Below are 22973 nucleotides of genomic sequence, written 5' to 3' on the forward strand. Positions count from 1 at the left end.
AGGTTAACCCCGTCAGCAAGCTGACAAGGTAAGGATGTCATCTGTGGGATGACTCCACGCCCTTCTACATACTCCCCCGTCAACAGAAGGCACGTCCCGGGCCGCATAGTAGGGTACTGAGGCTTATTTTGCTCAAATTTAATATGAACGTGCTCAGCCCCACGTTGGGCGCCAATGTAGCGGCCATAAAATGTCCGAGTCCCGTGATGGGATTCGAACCACGGACCTTCTGATCCGAGGTCGGACGCCTTGTCCACATGACCAAAGAGGTTAACCCCGTCAGCAAGCTGACAAGGTAAGGATGTCATCTGTGGGATGACTCCACGCCCTTCTACAACTGCATCGCCTCTTAAAGTTTAACATAATTCATTATAGCATCGTCGCTGTGTATGCGTGAGTAACCGGTGCTGTGGTTGTCGTGGGACTCACGGGGAAGAAACATGGCGCGCTGGAGGCTACTCTGTCTGGTGGCGCTGGTGGGGTGTTGGATGTTCATGGCAACAGGTATGTCCCCACGCGCTCTTTTATTTCAGTTTGGCATGCTTGGAATGTGATACATTACAAATAGCGTCTTATCCTGGCTATTAGCGGCGCGAGATGTTTGGGAAGGTAAATGTAATACATATAGCCATTCGGTGCCAGGCAACATGTCTGCATCTCGAGTGTGTCCTGGTGTAGCCCAGGAACAAATGAGGCGACTAACGCTGCACGTGCAGCTGGGGAATGAATTCTCCGTGCACACCACGAGCATCGTCTCGTACAAAGTACGCCATGTTTTAGCGGTGTTAAGAAACCGAAGCCACTTGTTGGAGTGTTTCTGGTCTGATTGGCCCTAGCTATATTGATCTATAGCTGAGGGTAAATAATATTTCAAACCGAGGAGAATAATTACATTGCAGTGTGTTGTACTGGGAGATGCAGAGAGTTATGTCTATACACCGAGTAGATCTGTGTCCAATACTGTCCATACAATAAGTAGACTTGTGTCATACACCAAGTAGACTTGTGTCAAACACCAAGTTGCCTTGTGTCATCCACAAAGTAGATCTGACAGTAAGACCTTTGAGGGGATCTGTCCTCTGTGTCTTGGTGTGTCTGTCCCAACTCTGTGTCTGTGTCATGGTGTGTCTGTCCCAACTCTGTGTCTGTGTCATGGTGTGTCGGTCCAAACTCTGTGTCATGGTGTGTCTATCCCAACTCTGTGTCTGTGTCATGGTGTGTCTGTCCCAACTCTGTGTCTGTCATGGTGTGTCTATCCCAACTCTGTGTCTGTGTCATGGTGTGTCGGTCCCAACTCTGTGTCTGTGTCATGGTGTGTCGGTCCAAACTCTGTGTCATGGTGTGTCTGTCCCAACTCTGTGTCTGTGTCATGGTGTGTCTATCCCAACTCTGTGTCTGTGTCATGGTGTGTCTGTCCCAACTCTGTGTCTGTGTCTGTGTCATGGTGTGTCTATCCCAACTCTGTGTCTGTGTCATGGTGTGTCTGTCCCAACTCTCTGTCTGTATCTGTGTCATGGTATGTCTGTCCCAACTCTGTGTCTGTGTCACGGTGTGTCTGTCCCAACTCTGTGTATGTGTCATGGTGTGTCTGTCCCAACTCTGTGTCTGTCATGGTGTGTCTATCCCAACTCTGTGTCTGTGTCATGGTGTGTCGGTCCAAACTCTGTGTCATTGTGTGTCTGTCCCAACCATGTGTCTGTGTCATGGTGTGTCTATCCCAACTCTGTGTCTGTGTCATGGTGTGTCTGTCCCAACTCTGTGTCTGTGTATGTGTCATGGTGTGTCCCTCCCAACTCTGTGTCTCTGTTATGGTGTGTCTGTCCCAACTCTGTGTCTGTGTCATGGTGTGTCTGTCCCAACTCTGTGTCTGTGTCTGTGTCATGGTGTGTCTGTCCCAACTCTGTGTCTGTGTCTGTGTCATGGTGTGTCTGTCCCAACTCTGTGTCTATGTCTGTGTCATGGTGTGTCTGTCCCAACTCTGTGTCTGTGTCTGTGTCATGGTGTGTCTGTCCCAACTCTGTGTCTGTGTCATGTTGTGTCTGTCCCAACTCTGTGTCTGTGTCATGGTGTGTCTGTCCCAACTCTGTGTCTGTGTCATGTTGTGTCTGTCCCAACTCTGTGTCTGTGTCATGGTGTGTCTGTCCCAACTCTGTGTCTGTGTCTGTGTCTGTGTCATGGTGTGTCTGTCCCAACTCTGTGTCTGTGTCATGGTGTGTCTGTCCCAACACTGTGTCTGTGTCTGTGTCATGGTGTGTCTGTCCCAACTCTGTGTCTGTGTCATAATGTGTCTGTCCCAACTCTGTGTCTGTGTCATAGTGTGTCTATCCCAACTCTGTGTCTGTGTCTGTGTCATGGTGTGTCTGTCCCAACTCTGTGTCTGTGTCTGTGTCATGGTGTGTCTGTCCCAACTCTGTGTCTGTGTCTGTGTCATGGTGTGTCTGTCCCAACTCTGTGTCTGTGTCTGTGTCATGGTGTGTCTGTCCCAACTCTGTGTCTGTGTCTGTGTCATGTTGTGTCTGTCCCAACTCTGTGTCTGTGTCTGTGTCATGATGTGTCTCTCCCAACTCTGTGTCTGTGTCATGGTGTGTCTGTCCCAACTCTGTGTCTGTGTCATGGTGTGTCTGTCCCAACTCTGTGTCTGGGTCATGGTGAGTCTGTCCCAACTCTGTGTCTGTGTCATGGTGTGTCTGTCCCAACTCTGTGTCTGTGTCTGTGTCATGGTGTGTCTATCCCAACTCTTTGTCTGTGTCTGTGTCATGGTGTGTCTGTCCCAACTCTGTGTCTGTGTCATGATGTGTCTGTCCCAACTCTGTGTCTGTGTCATGGTGTGTCTGTCCCAACTCTGTGTCTGTGTCTGTGTCATGGTGAGTCTGTCCCAACTCTGTGTCTGTGTCTGTGTCATGGTGTGTCTATCCCAACTCTGTGTCTGTGTCTGTGTCATGGTGTGTCTGTCCCAACTCTGTGTCTGTGTCTGTGTCATGGTGTGTCTATCCCAACTCTGTGTCTGTGTCTGTGTCATGGTTTGTCTGTCCCAACTCTGTGTCTGTGTCATGGTGTGTCTGTCCCAACTCTGTGTCTGTGTCTGTCACGGTGTGTCTGTCCCAACTCTGTGTCTGTGTCTGTGTCATGATGTGTCTGTCCCAACTCTGTGTCTGTGTCTGTGTCTGTGTCATGGTGTGTCTGTCCCAACTCTGTGTCTGTGTCTGTGTCATGGTGTGTCTGTCCCAACTCTGTGTCTGTGTCTGTGTCATTGTGTGTCTGTCCCAACTCTGTGTCTGTGTCTGTGTCATGGTGTGTCTGTCCCAACTCTGTGTCTGTGTCTGTCCCAATTCTGTGTCTGTGTCATGGTGAGTCTGTCCCAACTCTGTGTCTGTGTCTGTGTCATGGTGTGTCTGTCCCAACTCTGTGTCTGTGTCTGTGTAAACTCCAAATCGGGTAATAGTGTGCAAGTAAGTGGCGCCTGATTTCAATGAGAAAAGATGGAATGGATGATGAGCTCTTTACGTTCAACAACATCTATTATCGTTGATAAGCAGGGCAATAACATGCTTTGATAAAAGATTCCTTTCCAAATTATGTTTATTTGTTATCCATTAGGTTCTGCTAGGATTCCTGCGGTATGAATGTGAAGTGCGTTATATTACACAATATGTGGCATTCATCATGCGGCATTGGTCTTCCCATCATGCAGTGCTGGGAATCTCGTCATGCATTGCATTTACGTGAATCTCTGTCAACCTATCAGCCAATGCCTCATCTACCATTTAACGCTAACAAAAAACAAATCTGGAGCTCAGAGCGGAACGATCGCCATAAAGTTAAAGCCACAAATACTCATACTGTACCCGTCCTTTCATATTCCCTTGGTGTTGTCGATTGAACGAAACAAGAAATTCACAGTTTTGACACCCTCACCCAGAAGAATCAAGTCAGACAGTAGATCCCTCCACCCTCGCACTTCCCTTAATCGCTTATATTTGCCAATCACAATGGGAGGTCGTGCTTTGATTAACGTGGCGGCTCTTCATGATAGAATTGTATTGTGCACTTTTGCACACATTTATTTGTCGGATGAACCTCTTGTGAAGCATGTCAATGATGAAAACAAGTTATTGCACAGTTTTCTTAAACGCGCCAAGGATGTGGGACATAATCTCAATGTCAGTGTTGATTTTGTTGATGGTTCTGTACTGCTGGACGGTACAGAAATGAGTGTCCACCATGCGAAGTGCCATATCAGTCGGCCCATCGGTTTCAAGGAGAGGCTATGTGAACGACCACTGTATCAAATTTATGTGCAGTGTGTTTAGAAGAGAAACAACCCGCAGAGTCTTTCGCCGGAATGAAGTCGGCTGGCCTGAAAAGTGAACCAGAGGGCTTTCTGTTTGATGCCCAGACCAGTCACTTTCCACTCGAAACCGTTAATGTGTGATTTTGCATCAAAATGTAAATATGAAATGTCGTATAATGAGTCGCTCCAACACTTTGTCAGTGGATGCCCACCACAGAGGTTCATCCATGGTACGAGCCAGAATATGCAGAGGGCGTCATGGGAAATGATGAATACAAAATTCTTTCAAATAGGTCCGAAAACAGCCTCAGAAATGTCACGCTTGCATCCCAAGTACCTATTAAGTTGTCCGACTCCCCATTGTCCTCGGTGTCTAAGGTTGAGTACCTCCCCATATGTTGACTGACATAGGGAGAGTACGCGGGTTTGCTGCCAGGAATACAGCCCCTCTGACAATCTGGGAAATGCAGAAGGCTGCTGTGTTGGGGAGTCTTCACATTCTGCAAAAAGTTTTTGGTGTACTAGGCAGCGCTTCCTGGAAGAAGTCCCATTCGCTGTCTGGGCTGCGTGTAGAAGGGGCAAGGGCCCTGAGCTGATGATGAGCCTAACCACGCTGACTGTGGCAGGATCACACAAACCCCCTTTGCTCCATTTTCTATTTTAATCTGTATATAATAAAAATATACACTGTGTAATAATTGCTACGTCAGTGTGGTCTACAACCAACATGTTATATACATTGTGGAATGATTGCACGTCAGTGTAGTCCACAACCAAAATGTTATACACTGTGTAATAATTGCACGTCAGTGTGGTCCACAACCAACATGTTATATACACTGTGGAATGATTGCACGTCAGTGTGGTCCACAACCAACATGTTATATACACTGTGGAATGATTGCACGTCAGTGTGGTCCACAACCAACATGTTTTTCCCTGTGTAATAATTGCACGTCAGTGTGGTCCACAACCAACATGTTATACACTGTGTAATAATTGCACGTCAGTGTGGTCCACAACCAACATGTTTTTCCCTGTGCAATAATTGCACGTCAGTGTGGTCCACAACCAACATGTTATATACACTGTGTAATAATTGCACGTCAGTGTGGTCCACAACCAACATGTTTTTCCCTGTGGAATGATTGCACGTCAGTGTGGTCCACAACCAACATGTGATATACACTTTGGAATGATTGCACGTCAGTGTGGTCCACAACCAACATGTTATATACACTGTGGAATGATTGCACGTCAGTGTGGTCCACAACCAACATGTTATACACTGTGGAATGATTGCACATCAGTGTGGTCCACAACCAACATGTTATATACACTTTGGAATGATTGCACGTCAGTGTGGTCTACAACCAACATGTTATATACACTGTGTAATAATTGCACGTCAGTGTGGTCCACAACCAACATGTTATATACACTGAGGAATGATTGCACGTCAGTGTGGTCCACAACCAACATGTTATATACACTGTGGAATGATTGCACGTCAGTATGGTCCACAACCAACATGTTTTTCCCTGTGGAATAATTGCACGTCAGTGTGGTCCACAACCAACATGTTTTTCCCTGTGGAATGATTGCACGTCAGTGTGGTCCACAACCAACATGTTATACACTGTGTAATAATTGCACGTCAGTGTGGTCCACAACCAACATGTTATACACTGTGTAATAATTGCACGTCAGTTTGGTCCACAACCAACATGTTTTTCCCTGTGGAATGATTGCACGTCAGTGTGGTCCACAACCAACATGTTATATACACTTTGGAATGATTGCACGTCAGTGTGGTCTACAACCAACATGTTATATACACTGTGGAATGATTGCACGTCAGTGTGGTCTACAACCAACATGTTATATACTCTGTGGAATAATTGCACGTCAGTGTGGTCTACAACCAACATGTTATATACACTGTGGAATGATTGCACGTCAGTGTGGTCTACAACCAACATGTTATATACTCTGTGGAATAATTGCACGTCAGTGTGGTCTACAACCAACATGTTATATACACTGTGGAATGATTACACGTCAGTGTGGTCTACAACCAACATGTTATATACTCTGTGGAATGATTGCACGTCAGTGTGGTCCACAACCAACATGTTATATACACTTTGGAATGATTGCACGTCAGTGTGGTCCACAACCAACATGTGATATACACTGTGGAATGGTTGCACGTCAGTGTGGTCCACAACCAACATATTATACACTGTGTAATAATTGCACGTCAGTGTGGTCCATAACCAAAATGTTATATACACTTTGGAATGATTGCACGTCAGTGTGGTCCACAACCAACATGTTATATACACTCTGGAATGGTTGCACGTCAGTGTGGTCCACAACCAACATGTTATATACACTGTCGAATGATTGCACATCAGTGTGGTCTACAACCAACATGTTAGACACTCTGTGGAATGATTGCACGTCAGTGGGGTCCACAACCAACATGTTTTTCCCTGTGGAAAGATTGCACGTCAGTGTGGTCCACAACCAACATGTTATACACTGTGGAATGATTGCACGTCAGTGTGGTCCACAACCAACATGTTTTTCCCTGTGGAATGATTGCACGTCAGTGTGGTCCACAACCAACATGTGATATACACTGTGGAATGATTGCACATCAGTGTGGTCCACAACCAACATGTTATATACACTTTGGAATGATTACACGTCAGTGTGGTCCACAACCAATATGTTATAAACACTGTGGAATGATTCCACGTCAGTGTGGTCCACAACCAACATGTTTTTCCCTGTAGAATGATTGCACGTCAGTGTGGTCCACAACCAACATGTTATATACACTGTGGAATGATTGCACATCAGTGTGGTCTACAACCAACATGTTATATACACTTTGGAATGATTGCACGTCAGTGTGGTCCACAACCAACATGTTATATACACTGTGGAATGATTGCACGTCAGTGTGGTCTACAACCAACATGTTAGATACTCTGTGGAATGATTGCACGTCAGTGTAATCTACAACCAACATGTTAGATACTCTGTGGAATGATTGCACGTCAGTGTGGTCTACAACCAACATGTTAGATACTCTGTGGAATGATTGCACGTCGGCGTGGTCCACAACCAACATGTTATATACACTGTGGAATGATTGCACGTCAGTGTGGTCTACAACCAATATGTTATATACACTGTGGATTGATTGCACGTCAGTGTGGTCTACAACCAACATGTAATATATACTGTGGAATGATTGCAGGTCAGTGTGGTCTACAACCAACATGTTATATACACTGTGGAATAATTGCACGTCAGTATGGTCCACAACCAACATGTTATATACACTGTGGAATGGTTGCACGTCAGTGTAGTGCACAACCAACATGTTATATACACTGAGGAATGATTGCACGTCAGTGTGGTCTACAACCAACATGTTATATACACTATGGAATGATTGCACGTCAGTGTGGTCCACAAAAAACATGTTATATACACTGGAATGATTGCACGTCAGTGTGGTCCACAACCAACATGTTATATACACTGTTGAATGATTGCACGTCAGTGTGGTCCACAACCAACATGTTATATACACTGTGGAATGATTGCACGTCAGTGTGGTCCACAACCAACATGTTATATACACTTTGGAATGATTGCACGTCAGTGTGGTCTACAACCAACATGTTATATACACTGTGGAATAATTGCACGTCAGTATGGTCCACAACCAACATGTTATATACACTGGAATGATTGCACGTCAGTGTGGTCTACAACCAACATGTTATATACACTGTGGAATGGTTGCACGTCAGTGAAGTGCACAACCAAAATGTTATATACACTGAGGAATGATTGCACGTCAGTGTGGTCCACAAAAAGCATGTTATATACACTGGAATGATTGCACGTCAGTGTGGTCCACAACCAACATGTTATATACACTGTGGAATGATTGCACGTCAGTGTGGTCCACAAAAAACATGTTATATACACTGTGGAATGATTGCACGTCAGTATGGTCCACAACCAAAATGTTATACACTGTGGAATGATTGAACGTCAGTTTGGTCCACAACCAACATGTTATATACACTGTGGAATGATTGCACGTCAGCTTGGTCTACAACCAACATGTTATATACACTGTGGAATGATTGCACGTCAGTATGGTCCACAACCAACATGTTATATACACTGTGGAATGATTACACGTCAGTGTGGTCCACAACCAATATGTTATAAACACTGTGGAATGATTCCACGTCAGTGTGGTCCACAACCAACATGTTTTTCCCTGTAGAATGATTGCACGTCAGTGTGGTCCACAACCAACATGTTATATACACTGTGGAATGATTGCACATCAGTGTGGTCAACAACCAACATGTTATATACACTTTGGAATGATTGCACGTCAGTGTGGTCCACAACCAACATGTTATATACACTGTGGAATGATTGCACGTCAGTGTGGTCTACAACCAACATGTTAGATACTCTGTGGAATGATTGCACGTCAGTGTAATCTACAACCAACATGTTAGATACTCTGTGGAATGATTGCACGTCAGTGTGGTCTACAACCAACATGTTAGATACTCTGTGGAATGATTGCACGTCGGCGTGGTCCACAACCAACATGTTATATACACTGTGGAATGATTGCACGTCAGTGTGGTCTACAACCAATATGTTATATACACTGTGGATTGATTGCACGTCAGTGTGGTCTACTACCAACATGTAATATATACTGTGGAATGATTGCAGGTCAGTGTGGTCTACAACCAACATGTTATATACACTGTGGAATAATTGCACGTCAGTATGGTCCACAACCAACATGTTATATACACTGTGGAATGGTTGCACGTCAGTGTAGTGCACAACCAACATGTTATATACACTGAGGAATGATTGCACGTCAGTGTGGTCTACAACCAACATGTTATATACACTATGGAATGATTGCACGTCAGTGTGGTCCACAAAAAACATGTTATATACACTGGAATGATTGCACGTCAGTGTAGTCCACAACCAACATGTTATATACACTGTTGAATGATTGCACGTCAGTGTGGTCCACAACCAACATGTTATATACACTGTGGAATGATTGCACGTCAGTGTGGTCCACAACCAACATGTTATATACACTGTGGAATGATTGCACATCAGTGTGGTCCACAACCAACATGTTATATACACTTTGGAATGATTGCACGTCAGTGTGGACCACAACCAACATGTTATATACTCTGTGGAATGATTGCACGTCAGTGTGGTCTACAACCAACATGTTAGATACTCTGTGGAATGATTGCACGTCAGTGTAATCTACAACCAACATGTAAGATACTCTGTGGAATGATTGCACGTCAGTGTGGTCTACAACCAACATGTTAGATACTCTGTGGAATGATTGCACGTCGGCGTGGTCCACAACCAACATGTTATATACACTGTGGAATGATTGCACGTCAGTGTGGTCTACAACCAATATGTTATATACACTGTGGATTGATTGCACGTCAGTGTGGTCTACAACCAACATGTAATATACACTGTGGAATGATTGCACGTCAGTGTGGTCTACAACCAACATGTTATATACACTGTGGAATAATTGCACGTCAGTATGGTCCACAACCAACATGTTATATACACTGGAATGATTGCACGTCAGTGTGGTCTACAACCAACATGTTATATACACTGTGGAATGGTTGCACGTCAGTGTAGTGCACAACCAAAATGTTATATACACTGAGGAATGATTGCACGTCAGTGTGGTCCACAAAAAGCATGTTATATACACTGGAATGATTGCACGTCAGTGTGGTCCACAACCAACATGTTATATACACTGTGGAATGATTGCACGTCAGTGTGGTCCACAAAAAACATGTTATATACACTGTGGAATGATTGCACGTCAGTATGGTCCACAACCAAAATCTTATACACTGTGGAATGATTGAACGTCAGTTTGGTCCACAACCAACATGTTATGTACACTGTGGAATGATTGCACGTCAGCTTGGTCTACAACCAACATGTTATATACACTGTGGAATGATTGCACGTCAGTATGGTCCACAACCAACATGTTATATACACTGTGGAATGATTGCACGTCAGTGGGGTCCACAACCAACATGTTATATACTCTGTGGAATGATTCCACGTCAGTGTGGTCCACAACCAACATGTTATATACACTGTGGAATGATTGCACGTCAGGTTGGTCCACAACCAATATGTTATGTACACTGTGGAATGATTGCACGTCAGTGTGGTCCACAACCAACATGTTATATACACTGTGGAATGATTGCACGTCAATGGGGTCCACAACCAACATGTTATATACTCTGTGGAATGATTGCACGTCAGTGTGGTCTACAACCAACATGTTATATACTCTGTGGAATGATTGCACGTCAGTGTGGTCCACAACCAACATGTTATATACACTGTGGAATGATTGCACGTCAGTGTGGTCCACAACCAACATGTTATATACACTGGAATGATTGCACGTCAGTGTGGTCCACAACCAACATGTTATATACATTGTGGAATGATTGCACGTCAGTGGGGTCAACAACCAACATGTTATATATACTCTGTGGAATGACTGCACGTCAGTGTTGTCTACAACCAACATGTTATATACACTGTGGAATGATTGCACGTCAGTGTGGTCCACAAACAGCATGTTATATACTCTGTGGAATGATTGCACGTCAGTGTGGTCTACAACCAACATGTTATATACTCTGTGGAATGATTGCACGTCAGTGTGGTCCACAACCAACATGTTAGATACTCTGTGGAATGATTGCACGTCAGTGTGGTCCACAACCAACATGTTATATACACTGTGGAATGATTGCACGTCAGTGTGGTCCACAACCAACATGTTATATACACTGGAATGATTGCACGTCAGTGTGGTCCACAACCAACATGTTATATACATTGTGGAATGATTGCACGTCAGTGGGGTCAACAACCAACATGTTATATATACTCTGTGGAATGACTGCACGTCAGTGTTGTCTACAACCAACATGTTATATACACTGTGGAATGATTGCACGTCAGTGTGGTCCACAAACAGCATGTTATATACACTGTGGAATGATTGCAGGTCAGTGTGGTCCACAACCAACATGTTATATACACTGTGGAATGATTGCACGTCAGGTTGGTCCACAACCAACATGTTATATACACTGTGGAATGATTGCACGTCAGGTTGGTCCACAACCAACATGTTATATACACTGTGGAATGATTGCACGTCAGTGGGGTCCACAACCAACATGTTATATACTCTGTGGAATGATTGCACGTCAGTGTGGTCTCCAACCAACATGTTATATACACTGTGGAATGATTGCACGTCAGTGTTGTCTACAACCAACATGTTATATACACTGGAATGATTGCACGTCAGTGGGGTCCACAACCAACATGTTATATACTCTGTGGAATGATTGCACGTCAGTGTTGTCTACAACCAACATGTTATATACTCTGTGGAATGATTGCACGTCAGTGTGGTCTACAACCAACATGTTATATACTCTGTGGAATGATTGCACGTCAGTGTGGTCCACAACCAACATGTTATATACACTGTGGAATGATTGCACGTCAGTGTGGTCTACAACCAACATGTTATATACACTGTGGAATGATTGCACGTACGCGTGGTGTGAGAACGTACATCTGTTTCCCAGCACTATACTGCCATACGTCATGTGTTATTCATAGAGCCGAGGGCTGTTAAGAGGTTAGCGATCTACATTTAATCTATGCAGACATATCTGCGAGTCTACAAGCCATGACAGCAACCATGGCCCCACCGTCTGGGACTAAGTGCTTATACAAACAAACCTGATCAACAGAATTCACACAGATCGATATGTATGGTGATTCACCAGGCGTGACTCAACATCGCTCGCCTGTACCGTTCTGTCCATAGCTTCATCAGTTTCTCATCAGCACCACGTGGATCATCTAGTCATTTATTGAGTTAAAACTTCAAAAGTTGCCAGCCTCTCAACATCCGAAAAACGACCCATGACAAAAGACTCGCTGTGCAGAGTTGCATCCCTTAGGTGTGCCAGACACCTGTCATAGTGGGTTTCAATGGGTTTCACCAAAGTGGTAGACATCTGAGACCTGCACCACTTCGGACGTTCACCCCACATTAAGCTGACACGCCGTGATATAACTGAAATACTTCTCAAAACGACCTCACTCACCCATCCTCGTCGTCGTTGATATTAGTTGTGTTGTTTATTACTATCCATGTCGGCGTCGTTATCAAATCAAAGAAAGGTCAACTGGATTAGAATTTGTTTGAAGAAGGTGCCCTGTGTCACAGATTTCATATTTACCCAATCAGTGTACAGTAAACTACGTTCATAACGAACTACGGTTATTACGAACTAAAATTAGTGGTCCCTTTGTGTTCGTTATAACCGTAGTTTACTGTGTGTAAATAACAACGATAAACCCTTTCCATAATCATAACATTGTAGTAAGAGCCCATTGCGCGATTCTGATTACATAATAAGCATGTGTTTATGAACCATAGTCTGTCTCACAGTCCCTGAACCATATTACTTTCCCCTCAACCCAGCCCTTTCTGCAAATGTAAAAACGCTAAATGTAGCAAGTCTAGATTTTCCTCAGGTTCTAAATCTCCCATTTCATCTGGCTTCTTAAATGGAGTTATTTCTTCCATCAAAATCATCTATTTTCAGAGACTAAGCGTCAGTTTACATGAATCAGTATGAAATAGTGATGATATCAAGTTTTCGCGAAAGAGGGAGCGTATCCTCCCCCGTCGGTGTCATATCACAACAAGACAGTCAACACGGCAATGGAGTCTGTAAGACTGGTACATACTTCCTAATGATGTATAGTGCGCGATTATGAATCTCCTTTGCTTTTGTTTTAATTGAAACGTGTAGAACGATGGTGGATAGGTTTAGAATGAGTAAAAACTATTTTTGTTAAGCTGACGCTGGGAGGGAGAACGCTGGGGTGGCATCCAAATCCAGCAACACCCGCTCAAGCGACACCCACTCCACCAACACCCGGACCAAAACTAAGGGGAAGCGGAAGAAGATCAGGATGAAAGTCAAGACCCGGAAAGGTTTGTTCGCTCTGTACAGAGAGAATCTCACCCCAGTGTCTTTTAATATCAAATATATCAAAGAGCGTTGATATATTTGATATCAAAAGAAACGAGGGTGAGATTATATTTATCATCCAACATCATTCTTCCAACTTTTTCAGTTTGTAGACAGTAATAAGCAGTGTCATAAGTGTAAAAAGTACTGCTAACAGCTTCAGTAGCAGAGCCATTTGTGATGTCATTTGATTGTGACGTCATGTAACAATGACGTCACAATGGTCCCCAAAGCATTGTGGTGCAATTTCATTGCAGCGATATCTGCAATGGAGATATCGCTTGTTATTACCCACGTGGTGAAGATACAGAGAATCTCGTTGATAAAAGTGGAAAAATTCCGAGGCTTGCCGAGGATTTTTGCCACTTTTATCAACGAGTGTTGATATATTTGATATCAAAAGACACGAGGGTGAGATTGTATTTATCATCCAACATCATTCTTCCAACTTTTTCAATTTGTAGACAATGATAAGCAGTTTCTTCAGTGTAAAAAGTACTGCTAACAGCTTCAGTAGCAGTCATTAGTGATGTCATTTGATTGTGACGTCATGGTAACCAGTGACGTCACAATGGTCTGCAAAGCATTGTGATGTAATTTCATTGCAGCGATATCTACAGTGTAGATATCGCTTGATCTCATCCAAGCCATATCTCCTGTGGGAGCCAGTTTTGGATGATGGTGGTACACAGGTGGTACTAATACTAAATCCGTACGTCACACGTGTGTCGTACAAGGTTGACCTTGTTTTATTCGTTTTCATTGGATAACCGTGACCTGGGTCACACCGGGATTTCTTTTTTCATCCATAAAACATGCGAGACGTCATTCATTTTGCAACTACAAGGCAGAACTGAAGCAATTAAATGAGAGCGAGATATATTTACAAACACTATATTTAATCAAACCAGATAGTCACACTCATCAAATTCAGTTTGCATTCTATATAAGTTATGCATAGAGCTTCTACAGACATTATATAATCGAGCTATATACATTTACAATGTACGACTACCGATCAATAGATCGTGGGTCCCCAATGGGCGTGACACATCCGACCACTTTCGCAACTTTCAATTTGATTTAACGTAAACGGATAAGCGTGGTGAAATTAGGTCAGTTTGAACTGTCTGGACAAATATCTAGACTTACTTGGCATGATCCGGTTGTGCCATCATTGTCCCCCTTGAAGCGTATTTTGTGGCACTGCTTCGGGAGTTGCTTGTTCACGACTGTTCGACCAGATCACTCAAAGTGAACATTTCCGATACAAATCATTCGAAAACTCCGTAGAAGTGTGCCTGACTTCTGATTCAGTGGCCCAAAATATCCCAAATGTGAACAATAACATTCCCTATCTCCAGCGTAAAACGCTGTGAGTCGATCACGATTGTCTTTTCTTATGCCGTGGTGACCTTGCCCTTCGATCGTTCGAAGCTGTCACTGACATGCGAGCAGACCTGCGTTTGTTGATTTTCACGTCTTCAGTATAGGGTGATACAGTTAATATGAATGTCTTTGGTGAACACTCTGATTTCCCTTTTCTAAAATGGTACGGATATGATAATTATAAATTCAGCTGATAGATCAAGGAAACCGAACCATTTTGATTGCACAGACGGGACCCCGGCAGTGCGAGTGACCGACAGTTGGTCCGATATTCAAAGCGCGGCCCTAATGTGACTTTTCAAATCTTCTTAAAGGTGTCGTGCGTACTAACAACATGGCGCTTGAATTACCTTAAGTTGAAGAAATTCTTCCAAAAGAAGAACTGTTTTGTTTGCAAACACATCTGCAGGCGAATGTTGTTAATGTGTATGCATAGAAATGTCAACAATGCCCATATTTGGGCATATATATATCAATATTCATGCACAACCAAATTTTGCAACCGGTTTCAGTTTGGTCTGTTAACGAACGAAAGCATTCGTCACCATTCGCCCCTTTCCGTAACCTGCAAGAAGACTCGTCCCCCTATCGATGAATGTTATGTGCGAAAGTACGACAAACAAATCAGAATGCGCGTATGATTTCAAATTTTTCATCAAAGAATCCCTCAGAAATAATTTTTGATTTTACATATGTCTTGCATCTAAAAATATACCCAAGACACAGTTAAATGTGCTCAATCATACTGTATAATTCGGCATGTCCAGATGTGCTTTAAATTGCATCTGAAATATATATGATATATGGGGAAATATATGTGAACCATTACGCAACGAGTTGACAATTGTTTTAGGTGTGCCCGTTTGCGCTAAGACGGAACCCGGTCGCAAAAATGGCGATGAGAGGGGCACGAGTCGCTGTTCGGCTTGTCCCGGGATAACGCGAGTTGGTCACGAATGGTATTTGGTGTCAGTATTGGTTTGCCGTACATGTCACCGCCGAGTGGCTAGTACACGTATTTAAGATTTGGTTTGCCGTACGTGTCACCGCCGACTGGCTATTACTAGTAGTTAAGTATTGGTTTGCCGTACATGTCACCGCCGAGTGGCTAGTAGACGTAGCTAAGTATTGGTTTGCCGTACATGTCACCGACGACTGGCTAGTACACGTAGTTAAGTATTGGTTTGCCGTACATGTCACCGCCGAGTGGCTAGTACACTTAGTTAAGTATTGGTTTGCCGTACCTGTCACCGCCTAGTGGCTAGTACACGTAGTTAAGTATTGGTTTGCCGTACATGTCACCGCCTAGTGGCTAGTACACGTAGTTAAGTATTGGTTTGCCGTACATGTCACCGCCGAGTGGCTAGTACACTTAGTTAAGTATTGGTTTGCCGTACATGTCACCGCCGACTAGCTAGTACACGTAGTTAAGTATTGGTTTGCCGTACATATCACCGCCGAGTGGCTAGTACACGTAGTTAAGTATTGGTTTGCCGTACATGTCACCGCCTAGTGGCTAGTACACGTAGTTAAGTATTGGTTTGCCGTACATGTCACCGCCGAGTGGCTAGTACACTTAGTTAAGTATTGGTTTGCCGTACATGTCACCGCCGACTAGCTAGTACACGTAGTTAAGTATTGGTATGCCGTACATGTCACCGCCGAGTGGCTAGTACACGTAGTTAAGTATTGGTTTGCCGTACATGTCACCGCCGACTAGCTAGTACACGTAGTTAAGTATTGGTTTGCCGTACATGTCACCGCCGAGTGGCTAGTACACGTAGTTAAGTATTGGTTTGCCGTACATGTCACCGACGACTGGCTAGTACACGTAGTTAAGTATTGGTTTGCCGTACATGTCACCGCCGAGTGGCTAGTAGACGTAGCTAAGTATTGGTTTGCCGTACATGTCACCGACGACTGGCTAGTACACGTAGTTAAGTATTGGTTTGCCGTACATGTCACCGACGACTAGCTAGTACACGTAGTTAAGTATTGGTTTGCCGTACATGTCACCGCCGACTGGCTATTACTAGTAGTTAAGTATTGGTTTGCCGTACGTGTCACCGCCTAGTGGCTAGTACACGTAGTTAAGTATTGGTTTGCCGTACGTGTAACCGCCGAGTGGCTAGTACACGTAGTTAAGTATTGGTTTGCCGTACATGTCACCGCCGAGTGGCTAGTACACGTAGTTAAGTAATGGTTTGCCGTACGTGTCACCGCCGACTGACTGGTACACGTAGTTAGATATTGGTTTGCCGTACATGTCACCGCCGACTGACTGGTACACGTAGTTAGGTATTGGTTTGCTGTACATTCACCGCCGACTGACTAGTACACGTAGTTAAGTATTGGTTTGCCATACATGTCACCGCCGACTAGCTAGTACACGTAGTTAAGTATTGGTTTGCCGTACATGTCACCGCCGACTAGCAAGTACACGTAGTTAAGTATTGATTTGCCATACATGTTAGATGTGACAGCTCTCTGAGTCACATTCAAAGCATCAACAACAAGTACATACCAATACAGATTCAGCCTGCTCTGTAAGACACGTGATGATGTATATTTCCAGAATTTCGAAATGAACACGATCGTGATGAGGATGAGGATGACACTGACGATGAACCCAGACGCTTCAAGGTGAGATCATAGTCACCGATTCAGACTCAATGCATGTTTGTTTGTTTGTTTGTTTGTTGTTTAACGCCGCACTCGGCAATATTCCTGTCTGTGAATAATCGAGTCTGGACCAGACAATCAAGTGATTGGCATCATGGGAATCCATCTGCGCAATAGAGACACGATGACATGCATCAACCGATTCGTAATCGAGTCCGGACCAGACAACCCAGTAAACGCCCTGGGGCTTGTGGTTGGGGGTAGGCGACGGTGGGCGGTTGTTGTAGAGGGGGTGGGCCTGCCGATGGGGTGCCGTCAGCCACAGGGAGACAAGTGTCTGGAAACAGAGTAAACCAGAACCCTGAAACACTGACATCAACTTTATATAACAAATGTAGTTTGGGGGATAACACTTTCTCAGTGGCTTCTCGGGGGCCGGGTGGGTTAGACTTTGTGTGCTGGCGATTAGGTGCCTCACTCTGGCAGTCTGGGTTCGAATTCCGGATGGGACTTAAACCCCAAAAGTACTAGAATCTGTACTTTACTAAGAAAGTGTTATCCCAAATATAACATTTGTTATATTTGACCACTTTCTAAATGGCATTGGGACATCTACCTTGTTTGTTTGTTGTTTAACGCCGCACACAGCAATATTCCAGCTATATGACGGCAATATGACCAGAAAATCCAGTGATTGATATCATGAGCATCGATCTGCGCAATCGGGAAAAGATGACATGCATCATCCAAGTCAGCGAGCCGGACCACCTACTCCCGTTAGTCGCCTCTTACGACAAGCATAATCCCCTTGGGTTGCTTAAGACTTATTCTACTCGTGCATGTCTGTCTAATCCTCTCACTCTCGGGTTAGTCTACACATACACTCCAACCAAGGTCCACGTGAATCTGGCCACGCAGTATAACATTCGTGCAGATGTATGTCTCTCAAATGTGCCAGGATCCGCTAGTTGTACGTTTGAATCACAGATTATGATCCATAATTATGATTCTGTCAGCACTACACCTGTACTCGCTGGTTCATACAACCTTCATCTACGACTTCATCTATGTGGGCTTTCAACCAAATCGCATTAATTCCTTTTAACCCAAGTCACTCACTCACTCAATGCCCCACAGGGAACCTACGGCTTGACCGCGGCTACATGGGAGGCAGCATTCATGCGCGGCGACGTGTACAACGGCGTGGCCTACTTCGACACCATCCGCTACAACAATACCCCAGATTCAAGTAGGTTGTCTGAATTTACTACGAGGGCTGTTAAAATAGTTCTAAGCCATACAAACAAAACCAATAATTGTGAAATTGTTTTTTATTATATTTTTCAACATCATCTACCTGTTTTTCATATCGTATCGATAGTGAAGCTTTTCAATTCCAGTCAGGAAGAAGTTTTCTGAAGCCACCCTGAAAAACCCATTCATGGCAGCTTTGATGTTATCGTTGTCGTCATAGCGCTTTCAACGAAGGTGTTCTTTCAGTTTAAGAACCAAGTGGAAATCACTTGGTGCCTGGTTCGGCGAGTATGGAGAATGAGGAAGCTCTTCGAACCTACATTGTTGCACAGCAGCCTTTGCAAGTAGAGGCGTGTGTGAAGGGGCATTGTCATGAAGTAGTAGAACTCCAGCAGTGCCATTCCATGGATTGACGTTTTGACTGGGGTAGACGCATGTTTCATCACCCGTTGCTATCGCTTTTTGAATTTGACGAAATCCTCCTCAGTTGGCTCTAAATGTTCTCTGGCAATGGCAGTCCTGATGATCAGAATTTAGAATCTTGGCACCAAAGCAGATATCTCGTTCGTCTGTATTGTTCATGAATAATAGTTTCAATAGATCCATGGTTTAAACAAACCTTAACAGTGGAATAGCTGGAGCAGTTATCACCATACACTTGTGACATGTGATCATGAATTTCTTGGGGAGTTCTTTTCTCTAAGGTAAATAATCTGATGACTGCTCGGTACTCGTTCTATTCCATTTATATCTCCATTTGGATCCCTATCACGTTCAACTGGCAATTGCTAATATACCAACGGCCTCAACAGCTCAAATATACTTGCAATGAAAGACTCAAACAATGTACTATATTGACATAGTTGAAAGTCAGGCTTTGAACTTTTTTTACCAACCCTCGTACTCGAACAACAGAAGTAGATTGTAACTGGTCATCGTAGCAATATTCAACACCCTGATATACAACACCCTGACATACAACACCCTGACATTCAACACCCTAATATTCAAGACCCTAATATAGTAAGTGAGTATGGTTTTACGCCGCTTTTAGCAATATACCAGCAATATCACGGCGGGGAACCCCAGAAATGGGCTTCACCCATGTCGGGAATCGAACCCTTGTCTTCGGCGTGACGAGCGAACGCTTTAACCACTAGGCTTCCCGACCGCCCTTCAACACCCTGACATACAACGCCCTCACATTCAACACCCTGACATACAATACCCTGACATTCAACACCCTAATATTCAAGACCCTGACATACAACACCCTGACATTCATCAGCCTGACATTCAACAACCAGACATACAACACCCTGACATTCAACACCCTGACATACAACACCCTGACATTCAACACCCTTACATTCAAAACCCTGACATTCAACACCCTGACATACAACACCCTGACATGCAACACCCTGACATTCAACACCCTGACATGCAACACCCTGACATTCAACACCCCAATGTTCGACACCCTGATATTCAACACCTTGACATTCAACACCTTGACATTCCACACCCTGACATTCAACACCCTGATATTCAACACCCTGACATACAACACCCTGACATTCAACACCCTGACATTCAACACTCTAATATTCAACACCCTGATATTCAACACCCTGACATTCAACACCCTGACATTCAACACTCTAATATTCAACACCCTGATATTCGACCCCTTGACATTCAACACCTTGACATTCAACACCCTGACATTCAACACTCTAATATTCAACACCCTGACATGCAACACCCTGACATTCAACACCCCAATGCTCGACACCCTGATATTCAACACCTTGACATTCAACACCTTGACATTCAACACCCTGACATTCAACACCCTAATATTCAAGACCCTGACATACAGCAGCCTGACATTCATCAGCCTGACATTCAACAACCAGACATACAACACCCTGACATACAACACCCTGACATTCAACACCCTGACATACAACACCCTGACATACAACACCCTGACATTCAACACCCTGACATGCAACACCCTGACATTCAACACCCCAATGTTCGACACCCTGATATTCAACACCTTGACATTCAACACCTTGACATTCAACACCCTGACATTCAACACTCTAATATTCAACACCCTGATAATCAACACCTTGACATTCAACACCCTGACATTCAACATCCTAATATTCAACACCCTGATAATCAACACCTTGACATACAACACCCTGAGTAACAACACCCTGACATGCAACACCCTGACATTCAACACCCTTATATAGTAAGTGAGTATGGTTTTACGCCGCTTTTAGCAATATACCAGCAATATCACGGCGGGGAACCCCAGAAATGGGCTTCACACATTGTACCCATGTCGAGAATCGAACCCTTGTCTTCGGCGTGACGAGCGAACGCTTTAACCACTAGGCTTACCGACCGCCCTTCAACACCCTGACATACAATGCCCTCACATTCAACACCCTGACATACAACACCCTGACATACAACGCCCTCACATTCAAAACCCTGACATACAACACCCTGACATACAACACCCTAATATTCAAGACCCTGACATACAGCAACCTGACATTCATCAGCCTGACATTCAACAACCAGACATACAACACCCTGACATACAACACCCTGACATTCAACACCCTGACAAACAACACCCTGACATACAACACCCTGACATTCAACACCCAGACATTCAACACACTGACATACAACACCCGGACATACAACACCCTGACATACAACACCCTGACATTCAACACCCTGACAAACAACACCCTGACATACAACACCCTGACATTCAACACCCAGACATACAACACCCTGACATACAACACCCTGACATTCAACACCCTGACATTCAAAACCCTGACATGCAACACCCTGACATTCAATACCCTGACATGCAACACCCCGACATTCAACACCCCAATTTTCGACACCCTGATATTCAACATCTTGACATTCAACACCTTGACATTCAACACCCTGACATTCAACACCCTAATATTCAACACCCTGATAATCAACACTTTGACATTCAACGCCCTGAGTAACAACACCTTGACATTCAACACCCTGACATTCAACACCCTAATATTCAACACCCTGACATTCAACGCCCTCATAGCAATGTTTCATTGATGAGTCACTCAGTCATTTCCTCAAAGTGACAAAGACAGATATCAAACTGTTGAACCGCTCCATGTCAATCCACAGTGCCCACCATCTGCCAGAACACCGACCTCTACGACAACTCCAACTCCAACCTGAACGTCAGCACGGAGGAGTCTGACAACACCACGACACAATCAACACCGCCGGGCTTGTTTTACTGTCCTGGGGACGGCGACAATGACGACAAAGATTTCTGCTGTGGTGACGAGAGAACGGAGTACTGCTGTGCCGGGCCTGTGGAGAGGTAAGATAGGAGCACTGTTGCGCTGAGGGGGCACGGGTGGCTCAGTTGTCTAAGGCGCCACAATTCGCTGTGCATAGTTGCGTTCCTCTGGGCACGCCAGAAACCTATGATTGTGGTTTCGAATCCCTGTTATGCTTTCTGTTTTCTCAGCACCATCACAGAAGTGGTAAACGTCTGAGACCTGCACTACTACGGACTTTCCTCCAACATTAAGCTGACACGACTTGATATAACTGGAAACGCGGCGTTAAACCCAACTCACTCACTGACTGTTGTGCTGAGCACCATCTGTCAAAGATTCAAGGATAAGGTTTATACAATCCTTTGCAAGGGTCCTACACAGCATGCACATGGGCATTGTAAAGGCGAGGAGGGAAATGGGTTTTAAAATGATTGCACTTATATAGCGACGTGCATGTACGTGTGTGTGTGTCTGCTTGTACTGGTCCGGACTGATGATAGTACTAGCCCATTGAGATACCATGCCGCAGTTTTAACATGAGTATCCCACTCAGACACAGTAAAGTGGCTTCGAACCTACCAGTCCGTGTTGAAGTCCATTTATGCCGAGCGTCAGGCAAGGTAACAACAAGTACCGCATTTTAACGTCTTTTGGTTTGACGCGTCATGGATCGATCCCCGGACCTTCCGCTTTCCGGGCATCTTCCAAAGACAAGGGAGTTAACTGAAGGGACATTACTCGTAATAGTCAATGGTGGTGCTACGATCGAGCTCAGATATTCCA

At 44.3% G+C, this 22973-nt stretch overlaps 1 protein-coding gene across 1 annotated transcript in view; it reads left to right on the top strand.

The window, feature by feature from the left end:
- The window catches only part of LOC124136802 (tropomyosin-1, isoforms 33/34-like), a 47070-nt gene that overhangs the window by 216 nt on the left and 23881 nt on the right, over nucleotides 1–22973 (top strand). The window contains exons 2-6 of the mRNA XM_048380516.1: nucleotides 338–504; nucleotides 13359–13496; nucleotides 17498–17565; nucleotides 18682–18793; nucleotides 22027–22228. Of these exons, the coding sequence (XP_048236473.1) occupies nucleotides 441–504; nucleotides 13359–13496; nucleotides 17498–17565; nucleotides 18682–18793; nucleotides 22027–22228 (584 nt within the window). The 5' untranslated portion in view covers nucleotides 338–440. The remainder of the gene's footprint in view (nucleotides 1–337; nucleotides 505–13358; nucleotides 13497–17497; nucleotides 17566–18681; nucleotides 18794–22026; nucleotides 22229–22973) is intronic.

Source organism: Haliotis rufescens, unplaced genomic scaffold, assembly GCF_023055435.1.
Source record: "Haliotis rufescens isolate VD_foot unplaced genomic scaffold, xgHalRufe1.0.p SCAF_31, whole genome shotgun sequence".
Lineage (NCBI taxonomy): Eukaryota > Metazoa > Mollusca > Gastropoda > Lepetellida > Haliotidae > Haliotis > Haliotis rufescens.